The following is a 26,748-nucleotide window of genomic DNA, read 5'->3' as shown; positions in this document are numbered from 1 at the left end:
TTAACTTATAAGGTCATCAACAATTTATTTAACATATTAACGTCTCCTATCTTTACCCAAAAAAAAAAAAAAAAAAAAAAAAAAAACGTTCCTATCCAAACATTATATACTTTTTTTTTTCTCGTATAAAAAAAAAAACTATTATTTAGACGAGAGAGAGAGAGAGAGAGAGAGAGAGAGAGAGAGAGAGAGATGATTCTCAAGGACCTCATAAGGTATCGCGAGGCTGAGCAAAGATTAAACTGTGTTGGTTAATTCCTGAAGGTTGTGGCTGAGACTTGAGAGCTGAGCTGTCCACCTCCTAGTATAGGCGGATGAAGGGTCAAGGTCTGTGGCTTCAATGGCCTGGCTCCTGGTTCTCCTAGTCTTGGCTCTGTTCCATCACCATTCAGGAACCTTTCCTTTTCTGAGTTTGTGAGCCAATGGTCAAAGAATCACTACAGCTTCAATGTTAAATGGAGTCGACTGTACTTGGTTGCATTAGTCGCAGCTTTTCTAACAGCCGCTGTGGTTTGCCCGAAAGCAAGAAGAGGAGGAAACGTGAACAACAACAGAGAAGGTACAATCGTCAAAACAAAACCAAAACCACCAATCATTCTTTCCCCAAATCATCTCCGACTCCACTCCTCATCAATCAGACACCCAATCCTCAAAGCAAACATGAAGCTCTCGATGATGTTCTCAGAGACATCGAAACATCAATCAATCGTGGCATCACAGTAGATACTGCAATCTTCTCTTCTCTACTCGAGACTTGTTTCCAAATGCAAGCCATTGACCATGGAATCCGAATTCACCATCTCATTCCTCCAAAGCTACTTCATAAGAACGTCGGCCTCTCTTCGAAGCTCCTCCGTCTGTACGCTACGGCTGGGCACATGGACGAGGCCCATCAACTCTTCGATCAAATGCCAAGGCGTGACACATCTGCCTTTGCTTGGAACTCCCTTATCTCCGGTTATGCTGAACTGGGTATATATGAAGATGCTATAGCTCTTTACTTTCAAATGGATGAAGAGGGTGTGGGGCCTGATCAATTCACCTTCCCCCGTGTCTTAAAAGCGTGTGCTGGACTAGGTTTGATTCGATTGGGTGAGGAAATCCACCGCCATATTGTTCGTTCTGGGTTCGCTGGTGATGGGTTTGTGCTCAATGCCCTCGTCGACATGTATGCCAAGTGTGGAGACATTGTAAGGGCTCGGAGGGTTTTTGATAAGATTGTTCATCGCGACTCAGTTTCATGGAATTCAATGTTGACGGGTTACATCCGTCATGGGCTTCCATTGGAGGCCTTAGACATCTTTCGTGGGATGCTCTGTTCTGTTTTCGAGCCAGACTCGGTCGCCATAACCGCAATTGTTTCTGAGTTTTTATGTACCAAGCTCGGAGCCGAGATTCATGGATGGATTATCCGACGGGGACTTGAGCAGAATTTGTCCATAGCCAATTCATTAATCTCGATGTATTCAGAGCTCGGGAAGTTGGATCATGCACGATGGGTGTTTGAGTGTATGCCTGAAAGAGATGTTGTGTCTTGGAATTCTATAATTTACGGCCACCGTCAGGACCCACAAGCGCTGTTGTATTTCCAGCGGATGGAGAATTTTGGTGTTCGGCCAGACGGCATCACGTTCGTCTCCCTACTTGCAGCTTGTGCGCATTTGGGTTTGGTGGGAGATGGGCAGCGATTATTTCTGAAGATGAAAGAGGCATACAGGATAGCTCCACGCATGGAGCATTACGCTTGTATGGTGAACCTCTTAGGGAGGGCAGGCTTGATCGATGAGGCTTATGAAGTTATTCAGAGAATGGAATTTGATGTTGGTCCTACCGTGTGGGGTGCTCTTCTATTTGCTTGCTCTGTTCATGGGAACGCTATGGTGGGAGAGATCGCTGCGGAAAAACTTTTCGATTTAGAGGCAGATAATGCTCATAACTTTGAGCTTCTGATTAAGATCTACAGAAATGCTGGTAGATTGGAGGAGGTGGAGAGGGTCAGAAAGTTGATGCTGGACAGAGGATTGGATTCGTAATCTGCCCGTGATTCTAAACTCAGAGTACATTTATCCCCACTATCTCAACTGTAAATTGCAAAACGAGAAAATTTTTGGTGGTTTGGCTTCGTGAAAACACAGGAAATTACCTAAACAGACAACAACAACTCAGTCCTTTCCCAACTGAATGGGGTCGCACAGTTCAAATTGTTCATCAGTGTGTGGATGTAGCTGTTACTATAGAGTTGCAAATCCTTCCAAGGTTTCCTTGTAGACTGTTGAGCTTGCATTATTTGTGACCATGAATTGGAAAATCTTGCTCTTCTGAGTGTACTTCAACCAAGGAAGAAGATGATATTATGGGCATATTTAGAAGCCTGCACTCTACTGAGCTTCCAAGAGAACAAACCCCCTCCTCAGTGTGGCCTAAAACAAGTTTCAACTATCAACAAGCCCAAGAACTACACTGCCTGGAGCCTTGGAAAAAGCATATGCATCAACCACCTTCAAAGAAATGGCTTCTTGTCACAAGAAAATGGGAAACACATCTATATCAAAATTGAAGGGATTACATAATCCCAGAATATTATCCATTTCATATTTAAATGCATCCAAGAAGAGACCCAAAGAAAGTTCAGCCTTACAGTAATTAAACGCAATGATCAGGCTTCTAATATTTTCTAGTAAAGGAAAAGAAGCCTTATACATCAGGGCTCCAATCCCCTCCACAACCACCACTGCCAATCGAGCAGATGGAATGTCCCAATCACTATGACAGTAGCAAAGGCAGTTGCACAATAGAATCCTACCAGAAAAAATAATACCTTCATTGGAAACCCTTTCTTCAATTCCTGAATTCTTCCATTTAATTTTATTTGAAAATCTTGAAGTGATCTAGCTAGTTGGGTTCCACCATTTGTGCAACTATCAGGATCGTCTGATCTGCCATCGCCACCCATTCTGCTTCTCATAGACCAGACCATCTTCCTGATCAAGTAACAAAGAACATCAATGATGCATTTGGAGTCATTTCGATAAGAAAGCTTCAGTTTTTTTCCCACAGAAAACAAACTTAAGAACTACATAATTCATTTCAGGACAATGCATAAAGAAGTAAACAAGTTATTATTCTTATATAGTTATATTCCTTGATCACACATGCAGAAAGTAACCGTTTAAGGAGGCAATGTTAATGAAAGAAAATACTTTATTCACATTATTCTGGAGTCTTTTCACATGCAAGAAAGTCAAGAACATGTTTCTAGCCTAGTGAACTTGAAAGAGAGAGGGTATGATGGATGCTCATCCAAGCCATTTTTAGTTCTTTCATGCACCATATAAAACACTCAATTTAGTGCCTAACTGAATTAAAAGACAAAAAATAAACACAAACACAACTGAACATTACAAACAAGGACTGAGCTTACAGGAACCAAACCAGAGCTTAAATTACAAACACAAAAGACTAGCAAGAAATTTCTCCCACAATGAGCATACAAGACAAACACTCACAGCATAACAACGTAAATCAGAAAAAGAACATATTCACATAAACACCACAATCACTACAAAAGCACATCACAAACATAAACTTCAAAACAATGAGATGTCTATTTCATTAACAATCTGGAATTTCCTAAAAAAGGCAATCATGTCAGTTCTTAAAACTCACAGGCTATTACATTGCTTGACAGGAAATACACTTATGCAAATAAATGCAAAGCTAAAATCTCAACAGAGACTAATAATGAATTGAAAACAGTTGGTGAAGGTGTTTTGAGTTCCTTCGACAACTCCCAGTCAATTTACATTCATAATTACGTTAGATTTAATGGGGGCTGTGAAAAGATTGTGTGAAAGACTGATAAAAGAAAGAGTGCGGAGGGTTCATGTTATTGAGAGCAAGAGTTTCTAATTTAAAAGAGAATATTGGATTTCTTCTGCAACTCAAAAATTGCGTGTTTCATCTACTCATTTTTCTTTTCCCCTCAGCCTAAAATCTTCTGCCCAACCATTTTGTTTCTAAATTATTTGGTCTTCAATCTAGTCCTGACTCCTCCAGCTGAACAAAGTTTCTCAAGTAGTCTAAGATTCTCACAATTTGTCCTGAATCATCAATTTTCACAACATCTACCAATATCTTAAGACAAAGGTATCTCATCAATAATAAACATGTTTTCCTTGTCAAATATACTCACTCATTTCAGATGTTGCAATGGAGAGAAAGTAAATGAATATCCCTATTTCAGATAACCCATTTATGGTTTCATCATTATTGTTCAAGAAACAGAATGAATCCCTATCTATCTTAGAGAAGGGATCACTTCAAATCCTTCAATATTTCTTTCTGTTCTTCAGCCTTTTGCTGTCAATTATATCGTATCCTTACCATATCCCAGAAGTAAATGCCAAGTTAAGATGAACATTAACATGAAATCATCATAAAAACATATTCTATTTGCAATGGTTTTGAAAATTTCCAATGCACTGTAGACCTACTTGGAATAGTTAGACTGAATAAGGTAAAGTGGCATAAAAGTGACAAAGCTGAGGCCAGAGTTTCCAACTGAAAGCAAAGGCATTTCCGCGAACACCAGTGACTACTAGGAATCTAGATCTTAAGCACATTCGAGGCAGAAGTTTGGTATCCCCTGCATAATTGGGTAACACAAACACCTTCGTTGCCATTACAACAACTGAACCTACAAGAGAAAAAAAAAATAATAAAATAAAATAAAAATAAAAATTATGAATAGTTTCCTGAGTTTTTGCAGAATTGACAGATATAGCTAACTAAGCCCGTTTGATTTTGTTTCTAGAAATGTCTTTTCCGTTTTTCTGTGTTCAGAAACGGAAAAACACATAAAAAACCGTTTGATTTTTCTATTTCATTTCACTTGTTTTTTGAAATAGAAATAAAAAATTTATGCCTATTTTTGTGTCTAGAAATAGAAATGGAGAAACAAGTGGGAGGGACAAAATTGTAAAAAATCCGATACTTCACTTGACCTACTCCAACCTGTTGAAACTTATCACTATCCAGAATTGACGACTCCAACCTAGTTGTGCGAAGTTCATAGTTCGGATTGTCTTCATTTTTCTAAACTCATCTCCACGAAGCATACCTGCAACTCCAATGTCGTGCCTTCTCTCATGAGCTTCATATTTGCAACATCATACATTCATTTGTGTCTTGAACTTGACTACACTGTTGAAAATGTTTCGGGAAACAGACAAATCAAACACCTTTTGCAATTCCAAAAAAATGTTTCTTAGCACAAAAAACAGAAAAAACTGTTCCTGTTGTTTACAAAATCAAACGGCCCTAAATATTGAATAAATCTGAATTCCAGGAACAACAACTATGACCCATGGAATGAAAGAGAAAAGAAATGGAGAATGGGGAGATGGTTTTCAATAATTTTAGGGCTTCTCTTTTAGCTTGTATGAGTGGGTTAGTTCGTTCTTGCTACTTTTCTCTCTGTCCCTCATTCTTCTATTTTCCTGCATGCATGACCATGGCGGATGACGGTACCTCTGCTCTTATTTCATCAGTAAATGCCTCGGCCTACAGATTGTTGGCCGAAATGTTTTTGTTTCTGGTTCTGCATTTGACAGTCATTCAGTTCCATAAACGATGTTTAGTATTCAAAAACATAATTTTCAGATTTTGTGTCAAAATGCCATTAAAAAAAAAGTGTTTGGTGAAAGGCACAATTATCCTAGTTCACTTTTTTTGTATTTGGAACGAAACCGAAATGATGGGACAAGGTTTCTTCGTCTCATCATTTTGTATTTCTAGGGTTTTTTTTTTTCCCTCTTCGTTAGAAAAAAAATAAATAAATAACCCCCCGAAAACACCAAGTTGACACCAAACGCATTACTTTTTTATTTTTTATTTCTCATAGAATGGAATGATGTCATAAACATTTTTCCTGAATGACTACCAAAGGCAGCATTTTTTTATTTTATTTAATAGAAGTTTCTGGTTCTTAATTTGAGATCACAGTTTTAAAAAGCAGAATTGGGATTGAATCGACCCGATTGTACTAATCCGATTCCAATATTTGGAACCATGTTTGCAACTTGCTACTGGAAATGTGGGATTGGTCAATGGTCATTGGTCCCCAATACTAGATTGTCTATGGTGAATGAGGGGAGGATGTAATTTTTCTCTTTTCATTTCATTGGTACACAAACTAAAGGAGCATGAACTGCTAAAAATATGATATGATCAAGTGAAGGTTCGAGATTCAAGTCTTGTTACTAGTAAGTAAGGGGGTTTTATTTAATTAATTATCCCCGCTCTAATTTTACCTACCAAAAAAAAAAAAAAAAACTGATAAAAATATGATACGATCTTCATACCTATCGGAAGTAAAGAAGTTCACTTATGTTGTCTTTTATATTTTAGTGGAAAGTGATAAACTCGTCTCACATGTTAAAGACATGGTCTTTCAAACAATAAGAAGAAAATAAATATAAAAACTCTCGAAATTTGAGATGCGAGAATGCTAATATTGGATACAAAGCCCATAATAGAGACCGGAGCCAAGATTTAGGGGATGGTATCGGTATACCGATCTGATATCGATCCGGATCGGTGGGTATCGATCTATTTTACACCTATTTTTATAAAAAAAAATACTATTTTTTTTTTCAATTTTACCCCTGAAACGATCCAGATAACCGATCTGAATCAGTATCTGATAGGGGATCGGTCTCAACCGATACCAATTCGATACAACCAATCCCATATCGATACTTGAAACCATGCACCGCAGGGTTTGAAGAGCTGGAATTCAGATAGTAGATGAGGTTATTAGGTCTGAGGCTCACTATGTGTTCTCTCCATATGATTTAGATGTGAGAAACTTCATTCACCTACCCTTTACCAACAAAAAAGTTCCCATACCAAAAGAGCCAAACAATAATTGGGACAACCCAAAACCTTTACCTTTAAGGTGAATTCAAATCTTCTTTTATCAAAAAACAATATTAATTATTAAAATAATGTTCGTGGGGATATTAGGATCCATTTGAATCATGTTGAATAGGATCCTACGTATCATTGCTACATGCAAAAGGAGAGGGGAAAACAGGATTATTAGGTGAAAGTGGAATATCTGAAATATTTTTTTTTAAGGGAGAATTTTTCCTTGGAGCATAATGAACACACTTCCCCTTCCCTGCCACACCTTTGATTGGCCTATATGGTTCACTGTAAATGGATTTTTGTTCAGCATGGCCTTAGGGAAACTTGATTTTTTTCTTTCTTTTTAATTATTCCAAGAGTTCCATTCAAACACGAAAAATGATAGATAAAGAGATTCTTTCAAAGACTCGATCCAAAACATCATTTAGGGTTTGATTTTGTTAACTTGATATTTTAGATGGAATTCCTCCTTGTTGAGGGGATCCCCGAATCTAGACTTTCTTGCCATTAAATTGGATTCCTTGAAACCCTAGGTTTTTTTTTTGTTTCTTTCTTAAGGGCACTTTGCTTTTCCACCCTAATTCCCATTTTTTCCTGTTATTCACTGAGAGAGGCTGTGAAATCCAAGTAGCACAAGCCAATGGCATACAGCTGAGGTCTCACCTAATCAATTGGACCAAATTCCCCACGAAAATTGATGGACAAAAATATTCTTTCAAAAATATCAATCCATAACATTATGTAAGGTATAATTTGGTTAACTTGACATTATAGATGGGATTGAATTTCTCTTCACCTATAGTGAAGGGATTCCTAAATACTTTCTTGGATTGGATTCCTAGAAACCTTATGTATTTTTCTTTTCCCTTTCACACTTGTTTTCCACCCTAATTTATTTCTCCATCCCCTCTTCCATCCAATTGCGATAAATGATGGTTAAAGAGATTCTTTCGAAAAATAATCAATTCAAACATCTTGTAGGGTATAATTTGATTAACATTTTAGATGGAACCAAATTTCTCTTCATCCATTCGATTCCCAAATACTTTTTTGTTGTTGAATTTTTCATTTTGGTAGAACTATTCGTTAATTAGATTAGTAGGAATCTTGAGTTTAAAGGAAAAAAACCTTTCCACTCTAATTCACATAAAATTCCTCTGCCATGAGGCAACAGGTGATAGTAAGAATTCAACAACTACAGTGTATACTAGACCCTTCCAACCATTAGATCCTCGCTGCCACTCACTAAAGAGGATTTGAACCCCTTTAATTCTCTTTTTTTTTCCCTTTTCTTTTCTTCCCTTGTTCCCTGGAAGAGAGCGTGAAATCTTAGCAGCACGAGCTAATATCATACGGCTGAGATCTCACATGATCAGTAGGACCATTTCCCCAAAGAAAATGATGGGTCCCACGAAATATACGTATGGAACACGAGTCACACACAAATCTTGCTTTTGGCATATCCAACCTACCAATTGTGTCTACCCTTTGACTAGAATATTCCACTTGGTGCCCTCCAGTGGCGGTATCTGTCAATCAGTGTCGTAGACTACACCTAGAATACCATAGACCTAGAGAAACTAAGCATGACCTAAATGGCTAATTAAATCCCATTATTAAGCTAATAAAGTAACTTAACTATCCTTCTAGACATTGTAGCTACTCAGAAGTCAGAACTCAGAAGAAACCCAAACCCGTAGTCCCCACTTTATTTGGGAGACTGGAAGTTTCGGGACCCCTCATAGTTTCCTAGATTAGAATCGGTCTTCTCAAGTCTCTCGCCTCTGAAATGATGAGCAGAGCATATAAATACAGCGGGATATTCAAAGATTGTAATACATAAATGAGGGATTAGAAGCAGAAACATTTCAGACTCTACGAAGCGAAACCCTAGTTTTTCGGTAAGCAAATTTCTCTTATGTTTTATAGTTTATAATAATTTGGGGTATCGAGCTCCACATCTGGTTAGGATATTAAGCATTCAGTCTGGATTTTGCTCTGGTTTCGAATTTATTCGTATGGAAGCAGAAGGGAAAGCTGATGATTTCTGCTTAACCTTTTTCCTGAAGTCATTAACTGTAATGATCTTCAAAGAAAAAATCATTTTAGGGAACAATTGTTTGGTAGTCATAAATCCAGCAGAAAACTTGGTCTCGAACATTGTCTATATGGGATATGATTCACTGTATTTAATGAGGCAGAGCCTCGAAAAGTTGCTTTCTGTCCATCTCGTTGATGAATGTCTCCAGAGGAGACAGTAGCAATTGGAAGAGTAGATTTTATTGCTGATTCAAAGATTGGATTTTCACCCAGTTAGACTATGAGAATATTGTGTTCCTCCTGTAAGGATAATTTCTTACTAGTGGACTTGCTTTATGAGTTGTAAAGTTGGGAAGAGTTTCAGTTAAGTTTACTCTTGTCTTTGGGATATGTAATGGGCACTTTGTCATGCACTTGTTTTATGTTATTTCTTTTATTTTGTTATTTATGACATCCAAGATATGGTTTGTAGCAACTGAAGTCTTAATTTATTTATTTTTTTTTTTCTTCTTTGGAATTCTAGGGTATTATGTTTGCTGGACATTTATTTTTGCTGGCATGCGAGCAATATAGGTAAGTGATTCTTTTTCAATATCAGTATTTTGACGTTTGTTTGCGGGGAGTTCCATGGATTTGAATACTCCTATTTAGTAGAAATGGTGTTGTTTTTAGATCGATAAACGATCCTTTATTTCACGTTACTTATTTTTGCATTAAAATTTTCCATGCACACTATTATTTTGATTTACTCTCCTGATTGCTGATATGGTTCACTAATATTAGCAAAATATTGATGATTTTATCAGTTATGTTACATTTTCTATTCATGCCCCTAGTAACAATTCTTTCCTTTGCATGTTTGTGTGGCCGTTGGCTACTTTTTCCAGGTTTCATCTCAATACATCTTATCCATGTTAGAACCAGTAAATTTTCGTTTTGCACTCAGTCATTTCCTTACATGTTTCTTCCATTGCCACTTTGGCTTCAGTCTCTCTTCATGCGGTTCATTTTATTGCATTCTGCTGCAAATACGATACTTTCTTCAATTCTCAGAGATTTACTGCAACATCTCGTGTTACGGGCCATGGATGAACTTTAGGTGAAGTTCAATGAGGTAGAAAGAACCAAATACTTTCTGAATGGAGGACCAAAGGACCAGCTACTTCATTTCTCTATTGATAATCAATCTGTCTTGAATGGCAGCCTGGAAAATAGACATCCACAGGAATTAGCTTATTGACTCCTTGAGCAGTACTTTAAGAATCCGTACTGAACATCTCTTCTGTAATAGTATAGGCTCCCATAGTTTTTTTTTTTTTCAACTGCCTCAAGATGTAACTCCTTATAGACAAGTTGACACATTGCAAAAAGTGACCATCTTTCAACAAATTCACTCTTTTCTGTCACTTTTTTTTTTGGGGTGGGTGGGTTTGGCTTCACAGATTTTGATGCTCTTTCTGACCCTTTTTTCCCTCAAAGATTTGTACTTTTGATGATTTTTTTTCTTCCTATCTGGGGGTAGCCTTGCCATCTTTTCTTTTAAGCTAAAACAACCCTTAGCCACTGTCAAGTGTTTCTAAGAAGCCAACTTTGAGCTTCTCCTAGCGATTATGACACCTGATTCATGTATTCCAGTTAAAATAGCATGTTCTTATTTTTTATATTTAGATGCTCTTCTTGGAGATAGTTTTTAGTGAATTTGAAATTTGGTAGAACATGATACAAGACAATATAGTGAGAAAGAATAAGATTTATATTACTAGATTGAGATTGTGGTTGAAGAAGAACATTTTTTTTTTTGGGGGGGGGGGTGGTGGATGAATTATCAATTTAGGATTTCATTGTGAAAAAGGTTGAGTAGTATTAGGCAAATCGCTTCGGAAGATCAAGTGAGTGTAAGAGGAGTTATCAACTATCCAATGAATTTGAAATTGGAGTGTAAAGGAAGATGCTGTGCTGGTATCTTAAGAATCCGTGTTGATAGGGTTCAATGGTGGCTTTAAAGGCTTGAAACATATTGGGAATTTCCTTGGGACTACTTGCTGATTTTAATTTTATGTACTTTTCTTCTTTTCTCTGATTTGCATTGCTGTTGTATGTTTAATGGCCTGGTTTTTGGGTTTCTTTCCCATTAAGTGACTACTGTTATTCATTGAAAGTTAAAGAAGAAGCCTATGGAACGATAACCAGGAACTGACACATTTTCATTGAACTTGAATTCAAGTTGGAGATTTGTACCATGTGGATCCTTGGGCTTATTTCCTCCTTGAATCTAAATTGGAGCTTGGGAGCATGAGGATTCTCTAGAGCTGTTTTATCTTGTCCTTGTTTCCCTTTTGATAAATAAGAAATTCTTTAAGGGATTAAAAGACCTTCTATATCTATCAGGCTACCATGTAGGGCCTATATTTCAACTCTGCTTGATCTTAATCTTTCATACCGTTAACTTCTTACACTATGTTCTTACCGCTTTTCAACTCTACTTTCTGTGCTGGTTCTTTGTCACAGGCTTGATAATTTCTCACATGTTTATGCTTTTATGTATTGGAGTAGCAGTTCTAATGCACAACAACCTGAATTCTTACGGCATTTTTGGGGTTACCTATCCCTATGGATTAAGTATGCCAACTACAAATGAAGTCCTACATTTGTCCATATAACCAAAATATTAGGCTGGTGGTGTATCTCTTTCCTTTATTTGAGGCAAAAGGCGAAAAAAAAGGGGGGTGTGGGGGAGTGAATAAAGAAATATGCATTTATCCCATTCTTTGACTTCCAGCTCATAAACTGGAAGATCTTTCTCGGATACAACTATACAAGTACTGTTCTCCTACATGTTCCTTATACCATTTGGAGTTTGGGAATTCAAAAATTTCTAAGATGGCCATGTAAGACTACCAATTCTTTATGTACCTGAACATTAGGCGCTACAGACTAGATATAGATACGATTAGTGTAACTAATGTGAAATGTTGAGATGAATTAGTGGCAGGACCAGGAAGGATTGAAAAGTGAGTTCAGTAAAAAAAATTAGGAGTAGCATCAATGGTGACAATATAACACTTTTGAAGCAAGATGCTTAGGTTATGTGCCACTGTAACAAACGGATGCACCAACGAGTGCTGAGTAGTTATATACAAATTGTATTGTATAGAAGGACAAGGGGAAGGCCAAAACCTGGGTTGAAGTGGGGAGAAAAAGACATGATTTGTCATGAGTTAAACATATGATATGGCCCTAAATAGAGTGGAATGGTAGTGCATAATTTGTTTCATTAACCATAGTTGTTCGAATGAGGTTTAGTTGAATTGAGGATGCCTCTTTGACATGCTTTACTCTCTCTCTTCTCTTTTTTTGGGGGGGGGGTGTTCAAGAGTAATAGTGTTAGGATTCCATATTGAGCTTCAGAAAACTATACTTCTTTTTGTCATGAACTGGGAAAATGTACCACAACGGGGCTTACCACAATTCAAGATAACTTGTGTCTTGTTGCCTAATCTATGGATTTAAGGAGAAAAATGAACTTGAAAGATATATATTTATTTCAGTTCCTTTTCCCCCGGCTTCAATCCATTATTATGGATTAAGAATTTTTTTCCCTACTCTATATTAATTTAGGGCAAAACTTGTCTGGTATGCCCATCGAGAGGAGCCCTATGTGGTAGGCCCTAAATATTTGCCACATGGGCTGGAATCTGGGTGACACCAAAATTGTGGAGAGGTAGACCTAGAGATCCCCTGCTCATATGTCAAGTTTTAGCCAGACTGGAATCGGTTGGCATATCCTGGATTACTGAAAGGTTGCACAGCAAGACATGGACTATGGAGAGGGTGCATGCCAATGTGATTGAATTTGGTTCTGAAATTGGAAATGTGGCTAATCCAGACCATGCCCTAATTTTGTCAGAATTACTACATCATCCTGCTATGTGGCACAACATGGTGGACCCTCAAGACAATTCTCTCTTGACATAAAATGGCTCTGACATTCTTAGGGAAATAGATAAAAGGAGGGGGTTGGGAGAATGTGTTCATGAACCTTTCTGGTATCTTTTCAAGATCGAGAAAACTGTGCACCTCATTCCCTGTAAGTGACATTTTTCACCGCATGACTTGCAAGAAGCCATGCAACCATGCTTATTATCACCTAATCTATGGATCTAATGAGAAATAAGTATTATTGGTGCTTGGGCTTGTATCCATGAATTGAATTTAATAATTTTATTTTAGTTCTCTCTAGCTTCCTATTTTTTTGTTTCTACTTTCATACATATGATGACTTAGGGCTCCATACCATTTTGTTTGGGTATTTCCCAGAATATACTTTTGACTGACTTTTTGCAGCCACTAGCTTGGAACAGCTCTCACTTCACTATGAGGATTTATTGTCAACTTAAGAGTGTATAACCGCTAGCACCCCCAAAAAAACATTGCAAATTTGCATTCATGACCATGGTAAAGCCTTTCGGAGAAACAAAATGCTCCATCTGTTTTGTTTCGGAAGCATTCTTCTTGCTTTCTGACAAGGAACCTCACAATTTGAGGGTTGTGAGGTTGATTATGACATCAGTTGGGAAACAAAATAGTCTAATGTCTCTACTTTGTCAAACATAACTCAATGAATTGCTCCATCTGTTTGCTAAGAAAATTGAAAAGAGTTTTACAATCCTTCTTTTTATTGCTTATTTAAAACTCTTTCCAGTCTGACAGATGCATTCACAATTTTGTGGGGTTTTTCAGGTTAATTTCTATTGGTGTTTTCGGTCAAGAAAACCCAAGCAACTTTGCCTTTGGAGGAAGCAGCTATGCTACCTACGGGATCAAAAGAAATCCAAAACCGTGAGAGCTACCTGAAGGTCCACCCTCAACCCCTTGAAGAAACCATGAATCAGTATCAGGAACCTGTGGATGCCCTCATTTCCAAAATTTTTGCGAACATTTCCTCTCTAAAATCAGCATACATCCGGCTCCAAGCAGCCCATACTCCTTATGACCCGAACAAGATCCAAGCTGCTGACAAACTCGTGATTGCAGAACTCAAGAACCTCTCTGAACTCAAGCACTCATACAGGGAGAACAATCCAAAACCTGTTTCTCTTTCTCCTCAGGACTCCCATTTAGCTGCTGAAATCCGAGAACAACAGAATCTGTTGAAGACCTATGAGGTAATGGTGAAGAAATTCCAGTCGCAGCTTCAAACTAAAGATTCTGAGATTCTTCAATTGCAACAGCAGATTGAAGAATCAAACCAGAAATGGGCGAGACTAGAGAAGAAGCTCAAGTTAAGGGGCTTGCCTGCTGAAGAATCTCAAGATTCAGGGGATGTCAATGGGTTCTTCTCCATGGACTTAACTCCAGATCTCTTCTCCTCGACTGTGGAGGCTGCTTACAGAGACATTCATGATTTCTCAAAACCATTGATCAACATGATGAAAGCTGCAGGATGGGATCTCGATGCAGCAGCCAACTCCATTGAACCCACGGTTGTTTATGCTAAAAGGGTTCACAAGAAGTATGCGTTTGAGTCCCATATATGCCAAAGAATGTTCAGTGGGTTTCAGGAAGAGAGTTTCTTGGTCAAATCAGGTAATATTACAATCACCAAAGAGGGTTTCTTCCACCAGTTTCTAGCCTTGAGAGCAATGGATCCCTTGGACATTCTGAGCCAAAACCCAGATTCTATTTTTGGGAAATTCTGCTGCAGCAAGTACCTCGTGGTGGTTCATCCAAAGATGGAGGCTTCCTTTTTTGGGAATTTGGATCAGAGGAACTACGTGATGGGCGGTGGCCATCCAAGGACACCCTTTTATCAGGCTTTTCTGAAACTGGCCAAGTCTATATGGCTTTTGCATAGGCTAGCAAATGCTTTTGATCCCAAGGCTAAGGTCTTTCAGGTCAAGTGTGGGAGTGAGTTCTCAGACGTTTACATGGAAAGTGTGGTGAAAAATGTGGTGCTTGATGATAACAATCAGTCCCCTAAGGTTGGTCTGATGGTTATGCCAGGTTTTTGGATTGGGGGGAGTGTTATTCAGGCCAAGGTTTACATCTCAGGCATGAAGTGTGCTGAATGACTGACCTGTCTCTGAAGTGGAAATCTCCATAACAAATGTTTATTTGTGTGCTTATTTGCAGCTTTTACTTTGTAATATATTTTCGCAGGTGGTATTAGTATTGGAATGTTTAACCAGCTTCTTTCAAGAGACTGTAAGTTGCTTTGTCCTTGAAAAATATGCTTTTCAGCTGTAAATGTTAAAAGTATAAATATTGAAAGGTAAAAGATTTGTACACCGCCAGCTGAAATTTGAAATGCATTTGGCACCCCTTTTAAGACCCATATTTTGTAGTAACTCTTTACAACTTTGGAAAAAATTTGGTTGCTATCTGTTGCAACAGTCAAACCTAAGAAATGGAATAATTTACTTTCCTTTAGGGTTCACAAATATACTCTTAGGTTATAGTATTTTTCAAAATGGCCTTTTAGATTTTATTTCTTTGGTTACAACCCTGAAAGCAGTTAAATTTTGTCAACTACCCCCTCCCCTATAAAATAGATTCTATACCCTTTATTTCAGTGAGGGAACTCTCCCCAATATTGAACTGGAAGGTCAGCTTCAAAGCTTATAGAGCATTAGAGCCTTTGACCTAAAGTTATTAAACTGCCATAGCACAGGGATCCAGTCATCTAGGTTATATTCAAGGCTGATTTTAGAACACTGCTCTCAAATAATTTGATACATCTTCTACCAAAAAAAAAAAATAATAATAATAATTTGACACATCCACAGGAACGAATCTCACTTGGATGACAGTAGTTTCACATGGACTAGCTTTAGAAGTTAATGCAGATTCCCTTAATTATTATTGTGGGGCTCATTGCAATGCATGCTTGCTCTTAATTTATACAACAATGTAAATTACTTATTACGAGGTTCATACTAAATTTTAAACTGTGTTATCACGAACATCACTTGCTCCGGGTGTCACAAATTCCAACTCATTCCTAATTTGGTTATTAAATTTTAGGTTATGCCTTCTACATAGATAATGCATTTTAAAAAAATATATTAAATGGAGCCATAGTCTTCCACCTATGATCTTAAACATTTGCAGTCATTATTTATTTAACATATATTTTTCCAGTCATCTTTTCAACCTTAACATCTTGTGGGTCCTTAGCACCTCATCCTTAAGATTTCAACTCTGAATTGTAGTTAAAGAGAATGAATTATACCACTATACTTTTTGAAATTAACATTGCATACGTTTGTGGATCCCAAGGATCCGATCCCTTAAAGATCTCAACACTAAAATTGTTGTCGAAGAGAAGAGAACGAATTACAAAACTATAGTTTGAAAGTGTTTGGAGTCATATTATAGACTTTTTGAAATTAGTGTTGTGTTTGATATATTCTTTGGAATGCATTATTGACTTAGAATTTAGCCTAAGAATATTTACCAAACCCACCCTTTGTTTGATCCAAAACAAATGGTTTATTATCGGGGTTTGCCCAATGGCCGAATATCAAGTGGGGGTGGACTCACTCATGGGTTTAAATCTAAACGGCTTTCAGGTCCAGCCCACAATAGAGTACTTACAAACACACCTTAGTTAACATAAGGACAAAAGGTTTGTTGCATGGCATGCATGTTGCACAATCGTGCACAAAACCATTGGATGAGGACAAAAGCGCCCATCAAAACACCGAAAACCACCCCCATATGACAAATCGTCAATGGGAGGAATCTCCCGTTCATAAATCCCTTCCCCTTAAGTAAATTATACAATCATGTTAGGTATTGATTGTGAAAAATTTCCTTTTTCTTTTTAAGACTAATTTCACTTTCAAATTTTCTTTTATTTTACATGCAATCAGACCGATCCTACTTCCTAAAGGTTCTGCTTAGTTGCAAGGATAATTGAAGAGGAGAAGTGAAAATTTCAAATCTAATAAAGAAACTTTTTCTTTAGTAATCATTACCCTACAATAATATAGTATCACTATTAAATACAATCATATTAGCTAATGATATTAAAAATTTCCTTTTAAAGTTCCCTCTCAACCAAATGAAGGCAAAGGAATTCCCACTAGGACTTAAGGAGTAAAATTTTATCTTTTGCCACTCGCTGATTGATGATATTCTATTAGCGAGGAGACAAAGAAAGAAGACCCTTTTGGTGCATCGACCAAGGTTATTCATATATGAAGGCAACAAGGGCCCACAGAGCATGGCTGGTTGCCGGCCCTCTCACTACGGCGAGGAAACGATGTCACATGAACCTAAAAAGCCTGTGCCAGGTAGTTCTAGACTTTAGTGCAAATTATTGAATTTAAAGCCTTTTAAATGCAAATGTGGCCGTTACTCATAGCAATAGCACTAGGAGTCTCAAAGTTCGACCCTAATTGGTTGAATCGATTGGTCCAGTCTGGATTATACCAAACTCTTATCTGTTTGATTTCAGACTGGAATAGTATGAAAACTATAGAAACCGAAACCAAATTGGATTGATCGAACCCCGAAAAGCAGACTAAACTTATTAAAAAAACTGAGACCGGAGTGATAGTAACCCAAAGAAACCAGGTTTCTGATTGATTTCCTCGTGTGTACATGCAAAATTGAAATTGGGTTGGATCAAACTTAATAGTAACCCAATTACAAATCGATAAAATAAATAAATAAACCAGATTGAGACCCAAACCAAGGTTTCAGATTTGGCATAGCAATGGATTGGAATCGATTCTGGTCGCCGAAACTGGACCAAACCCTTACAGAGGAACTTCCTTGCTGGACCAGTATTGGCACCTCATAACTGGTCCCAGTAACCACTCCACCATGTGAGATGGACCCTCTTATTAAATTTCAAACCTTTTGTTCTTGTATTAAATGGATTTCTTTTGGTAAGTTATTAAATGGAATTTAAACACCTAGGTTAGGTGTTTCATCACTAATCCATTTTTCTGATTGTAAGGTGTGAGTCCATCAAGAAAAGCCCACATTTTCAACTACCGGAATCCTCTCTTTCCCATTCTGTTATTCTTCTTGGTGTTCTTCTCTTTCCCTTGGTCTATGAAAAATCTGGAATAATTTTGTCTTGAAGGAGAAAATAAGAGTCCATTCCAAGTGGAGTAGGGTTTCCAAATTTTAAATAGAAATCCATTATGGCTCAAATTGCAGAAAGTCTAAAACTGGGGTCAATTTTAAAGTTTCAGAAATTCTTCCATGTGGTACACATCAATTGGTGCTTTTAAGCCTAAGATAGATGGGATCACCATTGAATATTCTTCTTAAATTTCGGCCATTTTTGAAGGGTTGTCATCATTCTTATCAGCTTTGAGTGACAATTTATTTGACTAATCCATTGCAATCCTCCCATTTTAACCTTCCACATAGCTCAAAAGTCAAAACCCATAATGGAAAGAAGAATATGAACAATTGGATTAGATGGGTTATTAATACTTAATTGAATTAGTTAAAAATCTAACCAGATAGTCAAACCAATTGTCAAGTTGGTCCAGTTGTTTAAACTTAGAACCATGATGCAGTCGAAAAGTATGGAATTTAGATATTATTCTAGTGCTAACAAACTCTCAACTCTTAAGAAAAATAAATAAAAAACACTTCTATTCCAACGAGGAAGAAGAGCAATCGGTGTTCTTTTTATAAATTTCAAGATATCTTTATTGAATTCAAAAAAACATATTTAAAAGTGGATCAAATTGATATTGTTACTCATGTAAAATAAGAAACTAGTAAAATTAGAAAATAGCAATGTACACATCAAAATGCGGATATCGGAAACGCTCTTTCTACGTGCAAATTTGTCATATGACTTGTCATTTAGATGATTGAAATGTCATAGAACACTAGCCACTAGCCGCGGTTTAAATATTGATATTATGGCTCTTGTAATTCCACCCAAATCAAAATTTATGTCAACAAAAAATTAAGAATTTTGCCGATCCAACCTTCCTCTCAGATCTTCTCTAAATCAAACTGTCATGGGCATGTGACACCAAACTCGGCGAGTGGAGACCTGTCTTCCTTTCCCCCTATATATATATTATAAAAATAAACCCATTCTCATCCAACACTATCTCGGGCTCTCGTCCAATCCATTCCCCTTCTCCAAAATGTCTCAACCTACCCTTTCCTTTCTACTCCTCTCCATCCTTTCCATAGCTGCCGGCATGGCAGAGTCTGCCGCTGCCAACCGTTCCAGTTCAATCCAATACATAAAGAGCTCATGTAGCATCACACGCTACCCAACCCTTTGTGTGCAGACCCTCTCTCCCTATGCCAACAAAATCCAGCGAAACAACCCTCAGCAATTGGCACAAGCAGCTCTCTCAGTGAGCCTTTCCAAGTCCCGATCAGCATCAGCATATGTGTCTAAGATGACTCGATTGAAGACTTTGAAGACCAGAGAGTATGAAGCCCTGAAGGACTGTGTAGACAACATGAAGGACAGTGTGGATCGGCTTAGTGGGTCTATTAAGGAGATGGGGCAGACGAGTAAATCAACTGGTCAGAGTGAATTTTCTTGGCATATGAGCAATGTTCAGACTTGGGTTAGTGCTGCACTCACTGATGATAACACTTGTGTTGATGGGTTCTCTGGGCATTCCTTGGATGGGAATGTTAAGACTGCTATTAAGGGTACAATCACTACTGTTGCCCAAGTCACCAGCAATGCTTTGGCCTTGATTAATCGTTATGCTTCCAGTCACTGAGATAGATACTGAGAAGAAGCCTTATTAGCTTGATCTTGGTTTTGGTTTTATTTTTTGGGGTTTATTCATTGATGTTTGGTTTGGATTAATGATAAGAGATATCTCTTAAAGGTGATCTGTAGAAGTGTATATGCTTAAGGGTTAAATAGTACTGTAACCCCCTTTTTCACTTGAAATTTGGATTTGAAGCTCTCTATTATAAATTTTCAATTTTCACTTTCCTGAAACAAAATTGGGTGGGACTTGTTTGTGGAGGAAAACAGAGGAGTAAACACTGGAACACTAGAATATAAGTACTTGAATATCACACATCTCAGAGTGGTTTGAGTTCAGAATCACACACGCACAAAATACATAGATTTACATGGTTCACCCAAGATTGACTATGTCTAAGGCCAAGTGATAACTAGAGCTTCCAGTATTTATATGCAGAAATTACTAAACCCCAACCATTCGCATCTCTAGACGAGATCAACCCTATAGTAGTGGGAGTATCATTATTGGGGAAAAATCACCAGTACTTTTTGAATTAAATTGAGATGATCAAGCTTCACCAATAACAAGAATCGCATCAAAATCATTAGTTTTTGGTTTAATTAGGTTGGGTTCATTGAGGGTCCTCGGTGCACATATTGTTAAAACAAAAAACACTAAAGAAAACGAAGAAATAAACATATTTTGCACAAGGTGATACAGATATTTAACGATGTGATGTACTACGTCCTCGGGAAAAGAAGAAGAAGATTTATTATATTGGAAGAAAAGTTACAATGGAGATCTCTCTCAAGAACACCCAAATCGTGTCAAAAAAACTAGTTCAGAAACCCTAACACGAAAAACCCCCAAATCTCACAATTTGTGCTCAACAAGACAATAATGCATATATATACTCCTCCAAATCGGGACAATCCATCGGATCGTTTCGGCCCAACCCCTCTACTATAATCACATATATATAAAAAAAAAAAAAAAAAAAAAAACCCTTCGAGACGCCACCAAAATATGTCGGAGCGAGTCGACTTTTGAAACGGGTCAAGAATTCGAGACAAACATAACATGCTATTATCATAGACCTCATAAAAAATCTCATCGGAGTTGCCATCAAATTTTATCAGTGTCTCTAACATGAAAATGGATCAAGAATTTGAGACAAACATAACACATATAGTGGGTTCTGATGGAACAATAAAATGAACCCCTCATCAGTTAACTCTAGTTCAGATTTTCAAAAACATGAAGTGGATCATTCAATCTGTATTATACTTCTCCAGGATAAGTTTGCCACAAATAGTGTAGATTTAAAGATTTTGCAGATCCTTAACTTATAAACCCAAATCTAGTTCTATTTGAATGCAAAAACCGCCATAAGTGATCCAATAAAAATATATGATGGATCTAGGATCTTGGGGGAATGGACCACAAAGGATAATCAAGTCTCGATCTGGTCTCATGGAGGCTCATAGTCGCATAGATGTCACAGTCAAGTTGGTCATCTACTCATCTTCTGTCCCACTACCCAGGAGTAAGGGAAATCCTACCGCAATTTGCGGCTTTGACAACAGCAGCAACGGGTTCTTGTTACTCTGGTCTGAATTTAACACTACAACCAACCAGGCAATAACCAAACCTTCCGGCTTCTGTCATTCTTTCTTCTCTGAGTTCCCATGATGGTTGATACGATTCAAAGTGATAAAGATGCCTACGACACATCATCAGATGACATGGTTCCTGGGACCCATCCAACGGCATCAGCACAATGCTCCCAAGGCTGAGAAACGTCCATCAATTTGGCATGATCTATGTAGGAACCATACCACTGAAGTTTGTGAATACTGTTAGGGGAGTTCTCTTTTTTTTGATAATTAATTAGTTAGTGGCTATATAAGGTGGGGAAGAAGGGTGTATGGGATATGAAATGAATATAATCTTCTCTGTTCCCATCTTCTTAGGAGATAGCTACCCTCGAAATAACCGGTTCTATTGTTCATCCCTGTCATTGAACCTCCGCCCCTATACTCACACCATAACAATGGTTGTCACAACCCCCCCCCTGCAATAATCTTAAACAAACTACTAGAGAAGGCCACAAGCAAGAGACCCCGGGCCCAGGGTGATCTGTATATGGAAAATCATCTCAGCATATGAGTGTGAAAGGCAGAAATGGAGATGGAAATGGAAAGAAAATAATGAAAGTAAGTACCCACCAGTGCTTTTATGCTGTTGTGAAGACGACACCATGACCCCCTTACCCTTAGGCTTTAAAATGTCTTTTTGTATTGCTTCTACAATTTAATTAGAATTTCGATAAAATTAAATTAAGGAAAAAGTGGGAGAGGTTAGGCCACCACGCACGGCAGATCACATGGACACGGTGGACTCTTTTAGCTTTTCAGCAACTTGGGAAGGTGGATTCACACCAGTATATGGCCCCCCGACACCCACAGGCCACAATCTCCTACTTCAGCTTCTACATTTTTATTTTTTATTTTTGTTAACGAGGACCCCTTAAACCTGTTTGATTTTACGGTTTAGATTCAACGATAAATCCTGATTATATACAGTCACACCTAATCTGTGTAACATAACAGTCACATGGTATACGGAATCAAGGTGAAAATGTTTATTAAACAATGCCTTTAGACCAACAGATAAGCTACACCCATGGTGTTAAAGAAAGAATGCTTCTACATTATTATTATTATTATTATTATTATTATTATTATTATTATTATTATTATTATTAGTAGTAGTAGTAGGGAAAAGATATTATTACTAATACAATGTACTACACTACTACTACTATAGGTTGTCTCTCAAATCCCATTAACTCTAGGAATGTCTTAAGATTTAGGTCAACTAGTGGAAGGTGAACCCATAAGTAGGGGTGTCAAACACTAAACCGAATTAGTAAAATTGGTCGGATTGAATCGATAACAGTTCGGATCAAATTGAATCAAATTCTTATTGGTTCGGTTTTAGTTTGGAGTATTGCAATCCTAAAACCAAACCAAACCGTGCCAGAAATCATAAGAACCCGAAACCAGTTCAAAACCCAAACCAAAATCGAAACAAAACGGTAAGAAACCAAAAACAGTCCAAAATTCATTAAAAAAACCAAAATTTGCATAGTTTTATATATATTTGTATGGAAAGTCGAATCCAAATTGGACAAAAAACTGAAACCAACCCAATTACAAACCGATTTGAGAAACCAAAGACAAACTGAAACCAAACCAAGCCGCACCAAAACCAAAACCAAAACGAAACCGGGATTTCCTTATTCGTTCGGTTTCGATTTTAGCATTCTCACATCAAAACTAACTCAACCCAGATGGAAACTAAGCCAGATCAACCCGTTGACACCCCTACCTAGAAGCCTTGGAGCCAACCAAGGTTTGAGATCTCGGTATTAAGAGTGGCTCGATCAAGATTGATATCGATCTGGATTGGCTTGAATCAAATAGAAATACCTCTAGTTTCAATTTAAAAATCATTTTTAACCGTTTTACCCTTCCTCCATTCATCGATATTGATATCGACCAAGAATTGGGATTAGTCAAAACCAATACCAACCTGATCCAATTTATCCCAACCAATCCTAATTGATTCCTCAAACCATGGAGCCAATGCACTTTTAAATAATCAAGAAAAAAAAAAAAAAAACCAGAAGGATTTGCCATGTGCACAAGGCTCCTCGTATGGACTTTTTGAAGTTTTAATTTTCTTGCATATCTAAATACTATTGGCCATCCTTATCTCTCCAACAATAGAGCATGTGGCAGGTTATTATGAGGCTCCTAGCACTGCAAAACAGTTTAAAAGTAAAGAAAAAGTAATTTGACCATTTACAGATAGCAGGATAACAAGAGATGTAAAAGTTTAAATGTATGGAAGTATTAAGAAAAAAAGAGTAAAGGATAGGAAACTTTTAATAAATAAAAGTTGAGTTTTGGGGAATGATAGTAATTGGTCCAAAAATACATGCTAAGTAGTACTAGATTTTCCTTATACCGATTTGTTTGGTGGAGAAAAATTAAAGAGGTTGACTTGTAAACTCACATTAAAAAAATATTTTAGAGTAAGACAAAAATCATTGTAACTCCTCAAATTCTTTGTTTTTCTTAGTTGACGCCCAAAACATAGCCTTCATTAGTATTTGTAGAAAATAATCTATAATTAATTAGAAACTAGGGACATAACTCTTTCCCCTCCTCTTTCTCTCTCATGTCTCAATAAATTTGTGCCAAGTCCAACTAACTGAGAAGGCGTTTAGCTTTCAATGTTGTTGTTATAAAGATTTCAAACAAAAATTATTCATCAAATTGATTGCTCTGTGCAAGAAAGCCTCTAATAGCATCTAATTGTAATGCATAGTCGAAAGACAAAAGTTTCTGTTATCTGTAATGAAAGAAACACCCAGAATCAAAGAGTAATATATATTCCACTTTCTATTGGTCAAAATAAAAAATAACACACATTTCTCCAATGTATTTTCCACGTCATCCATGGCACTTGATAATATAGTTCTTTCTTCTTTTTCTTCTTCGATGAAAAAGAATTTTCTCTTCACCCACTTGAAATAAGGAAAGAACAGCGATGATAAATAAATTCTGATCTACAAAGTAACTAAGTATTCACGTAACTAAAAAGGAGCTGCTATGGTGATGAGGTTACTGTCCCTTTAGAATTGGAACTGTAGATCGATGTGATGCTTTCAATGATTGCCAAAGCATTACTAGTCAACTCCGCAGCAAGCGTCACACTCTTCAAGATCCTCTTCTCCACCTTCCCATTAAACCCATTCAATCCATCCGTGCAGGTTGCATCATCCGTCAGTGCTGCACTGACCCAAGCCTCTATACTACTTATCGTGTATTCAAAATCACTACCACTCAAATTGTTCATCTCCTGCAGAGACTGCTTCAACTCATCCTTCGCATCTCCAACGGTCTCCACACAGTCTTTAATGGCAGCCGTCTCATTGGCCATCAAATCATGTCTCCGTGACACTTTTTTGACCAAGGCCGATGAGTTACGAGTAGCACTCAAGCTTACTTTCAGGGCAACTATGGCCAGTCTTGTGCGGTTTGTTCCTACGTAGCTTGCGTAGGGAGAGAGAGAAGTATAACATAGTTTGGGGTACGTAGTGGATGCACAGCCAGACCGGATGAAGTTGGTCTTACAGTTACAGTCGGTGTTGATGGAGCTGGTGGTGGTCGCGGTAGCCGGCGCCGCTGAGCAGGTCTTCATGTTTGAGCTCATCAGGACCAAAAGAGAAACAATAATGGCGGCTGCCATTAAAGCATTGCAGGAATAAGGTGGAGATGTAAAGCCTTTCTTCATCTCCATGGTTTTCTTTCTTGTTAGAGATTCACAAGAAGATCTAAGGGATGGAAGTGATACCCTTCTTTTTATACATAGGGGAGGGTGACGGTCAGCTATCACTAGAGATTGATCAGGTGTGTTTATGTGGGACCACCTCTTGATCTGCATGATATGGTGGATGTGATTGGATGGTTTGATATGATTTTGATTACTTTTGTGACTAGTATTAATACTATATATAGTATTAAATTAGCATAATTAGGATTTGGTTCATGGATCCAACGTGACAGAATGACGTAGGATTAAGAAGAGGGGTGCAGCGGTAGATGCGTGCGGGTTGGGCCATGTGCATGGAGATGAGTGTCCGTGAAGATTTTACATGTTCTCTTCTGCACCACATTTATTCCGCCGCGTGATCTGTGGCACCATGGAGGGGCGGATCATGTGGTGCTTATTGGATTAATTTTAAGGGCTCCAGAGCATACAGCTGGCTCAGCACTATGAATTGAATAATTAATTCTGATTTAAATTAATTTAAAAGGAAGAGACTTATATGCATAGAGAGGGTTCTAAAACGCAAGGTCATCCTTGTGCGAGTATGGAGGCAACGGAAATACATGTGAAAGCATCAACTGACAACAGGGTTAGATTTAATTAACCTTTCATGAAGGTAGGACAGTAATTTTGCCCCACTTTGTGTTTGGGAATAGAAGTCCTGTTGCTTTTTAAGTTTCTTTTTCCCTAAATACATATATGAAACCTTTGAAGCCTACTCATGATGCAAGAAAAAAAATAAAAAAATACAATAGAAAGAAAAACAATCACACATACACAAGACACAATGCAAATATTTATGTGATTTGGCAAATTGCTTGGGTCTATGGTGAGATGAGAACTGTGATAAAATGAAAATTGCTTTACTGAATGAAAAATAGGATTATAATCACTCGTCCTCATGCCTCTTCTAGTTTATTAAGCAATTTCCATGTTTTAAATTTATAGCAAATTATATATAGGTTTAGTTTGCCAAAATACCTATGTTCCCTTGCCTGATAGGCTTTTAAGTTTTGACGGTCCTTTAGATTCAACCCACAAATCCATGCACAATAGAATACAAGACATTCCTCCCCCAATAAAACCAACTGTAGGGTTATTTATATCTTAAAAATATGAGGTTAAGAGTTGTAAAATGGTTAAACTTTGCATCACACACTCCCTCCAAAGTCCGTGTCCTTAGAAGAAGAAAAGAGAAAAGGTTGGACTTGAGATATGATATCGTGACTATCAAGTTTATCAGTTTGATCTTATCGACTTAATTTATAAATAATAGCATGTCTTTGCTTCTTAATTTTAGAACGGAAACTTCAGGTCAAGTTTGGGTTCTTTGCATTTGAATAAACTTAATTCCTACAAATGGTAAGGTGACTTAACACATTATACCTAAATATATATCTATCTCTTTCCTCCTCCTCTTGAAAAAGTCCTTTATATCTCTCACATCCAACCTCTATTATTGATTGAGCCCCTTGTTTCAGAAAAGCCGGCAATATAATTAACCTATGGTTGGGGTTATCGGTCCATCCTCGCATATAAAAATCTTTTGAACTGTAGGATTTGAACACATAAATCTTAGATGTTGATTTGGAATAAAACAATATATGATATTATGAAATAAGGGTCTATATGGGTTGCTGCCCCAGATAAATTTTTCTAGGGATTATAT

At 37.5% G+C, this 26,748-nt stretch overlaps 4 protein-coding genes and 1 pseudogene across 4 annotated transcripts; 3 read left to right on the top strand and 2 right to left on the bottom strand.

Moving 5' to 3' along the window:
- The first annotated feature begins 179 nt into the window (after nucleotides 1-179).
- Nucleotides 180-2,338, top strand: LOC122081299 (pentatricopeptide repeat-containing protein At4g25270, chloroplastic). The gene has a single exon (XM_042648353.1). It carries the CDS (start codon nucleotides 456-458, stop codon nucleotides 2,031-2,033), a length of 1,578 nt encoding a protein of 525 aa, XP_042504287.1. The 5' UTR covers nucleotides 180-455; the 3' UTR covers nucleotides 2,034-2,338.
- A 181-nt stretch (nucleotides 2,339-2,519) lies between these two features.
- On the bottom strand, nucleotides 2,520-5,176 carry LOC122082195 (annotated as a pseudogene).
- Nucleotides 5,177-8,599: 3,423 nt separating this feature from the next.
- LOC122082661 (protein GRAVITROPIC IN THE LIGHT 1-like) lies at nucleotides 8,600-15,304 on the top strand. Its single transcript, XM_042650362.1, has 3 exons — nucleotides 8,600-8,831; nucleotides 9,494-9,543; nucleotides 13,711-15,304. Exon 3 carries the CDS (start codon nucleotides 13,776-13,778, stop codon nucleotides 15,039-15,041), a length of 1,266 nt encoding a protein of 421 aa, XP_042506296.1. The 5' UTR covers nucleotides 8,600-8,831; nucleotides 9,494-9,543; nucleotides 13,711-13,775; the 3' UTR covers nucleotides 15,042-15,304.
- A 3,598-nt stretch (nucleotides 15,305-18,902) lies between these two features.
- LOC122080965 (pectinesterase inhibitor 9-like) lies at nucleotides 18,903-19,916 on the top strand. Its single transcript, XM_042647867.1, has one exon. It carries the CDS (start codon nucleotides 19,101-19,103, stop codon nucleotides 19,698-19,700), a length of 600 nt encoding a protein of 199 aa, XP_042503801.1. The 5' UTR covers nucleotides 18,903-19,100; the 3' UTR covers nucleotides 19,701-19,916.
- A 4,440-nt stretch (nucleotides 19,917-24,356) lies between these two features.
- LOC122082194 (21 kDa protein-like) lies at nucleotides 24,357-25,049 on the bottom strand. The gene has a single exon (XM_042649671.1). It carries the CDS (start codon nucleotides 25,047-25,049, stop codon nucleotides 24,357-24,359), a length of 693 nt encoding a protein of 230 aa, XP_042505605.1.
- Between the last annotated feature and the right edge of the window lie 1,699 nt (nucleotides 25,050-26,748).

This window comes from Macadamia integrifolia, chromosome 6, assembly GCF_013358625.1.
Source record: "Macadamia integrifolia cultivar HAES 741 chromosome 6, SCU_Mint_v3, whole genome shotgun sequence".
Taxonomy (NCBI): Eukaryota; Viridiplantae; Streptophyta; class Magnoliopsida; order Proteales; family Proteaceae; genus Macadamia; species Macadamia integrifolia.
Note: the sequence above shows the minus strand (reverse complement) of the source record. Positions and strands in the feature narration are given on the sequence as shown.

Excerpts from the sequence above, each read along its gene's own strand:
- LOC122080965 (XM_042647867.1), top strand. The coding sequence starts at position 19,101 with ATGTCTCAACCTACCCTTTCCTTTCTACTCCTCTCCATCCTTTCCATA.
- LOC122081299 (XM_042648353.1), top strand. The coding sequence starts at position 456 with ATGGAGTCGACTGTACTTGGTTGCATTAGTCGCAGCTTTTCTAACAGC.
- LOC122082194 (XM_042649671.1), bottom strand. The coding sequence starts at position 25,049 with ATGGAGATGAAGAAAGGCTTTACATCTCCACCTTATTCCTGCAATGCT.
- LOC122082661 (XM_042650362.1), top strand. The coding sequence starts at position 13,776 with ATGCTACCTACGGGATCAAAAGAAATCCAAAACCGTGAGAGCTACCTG.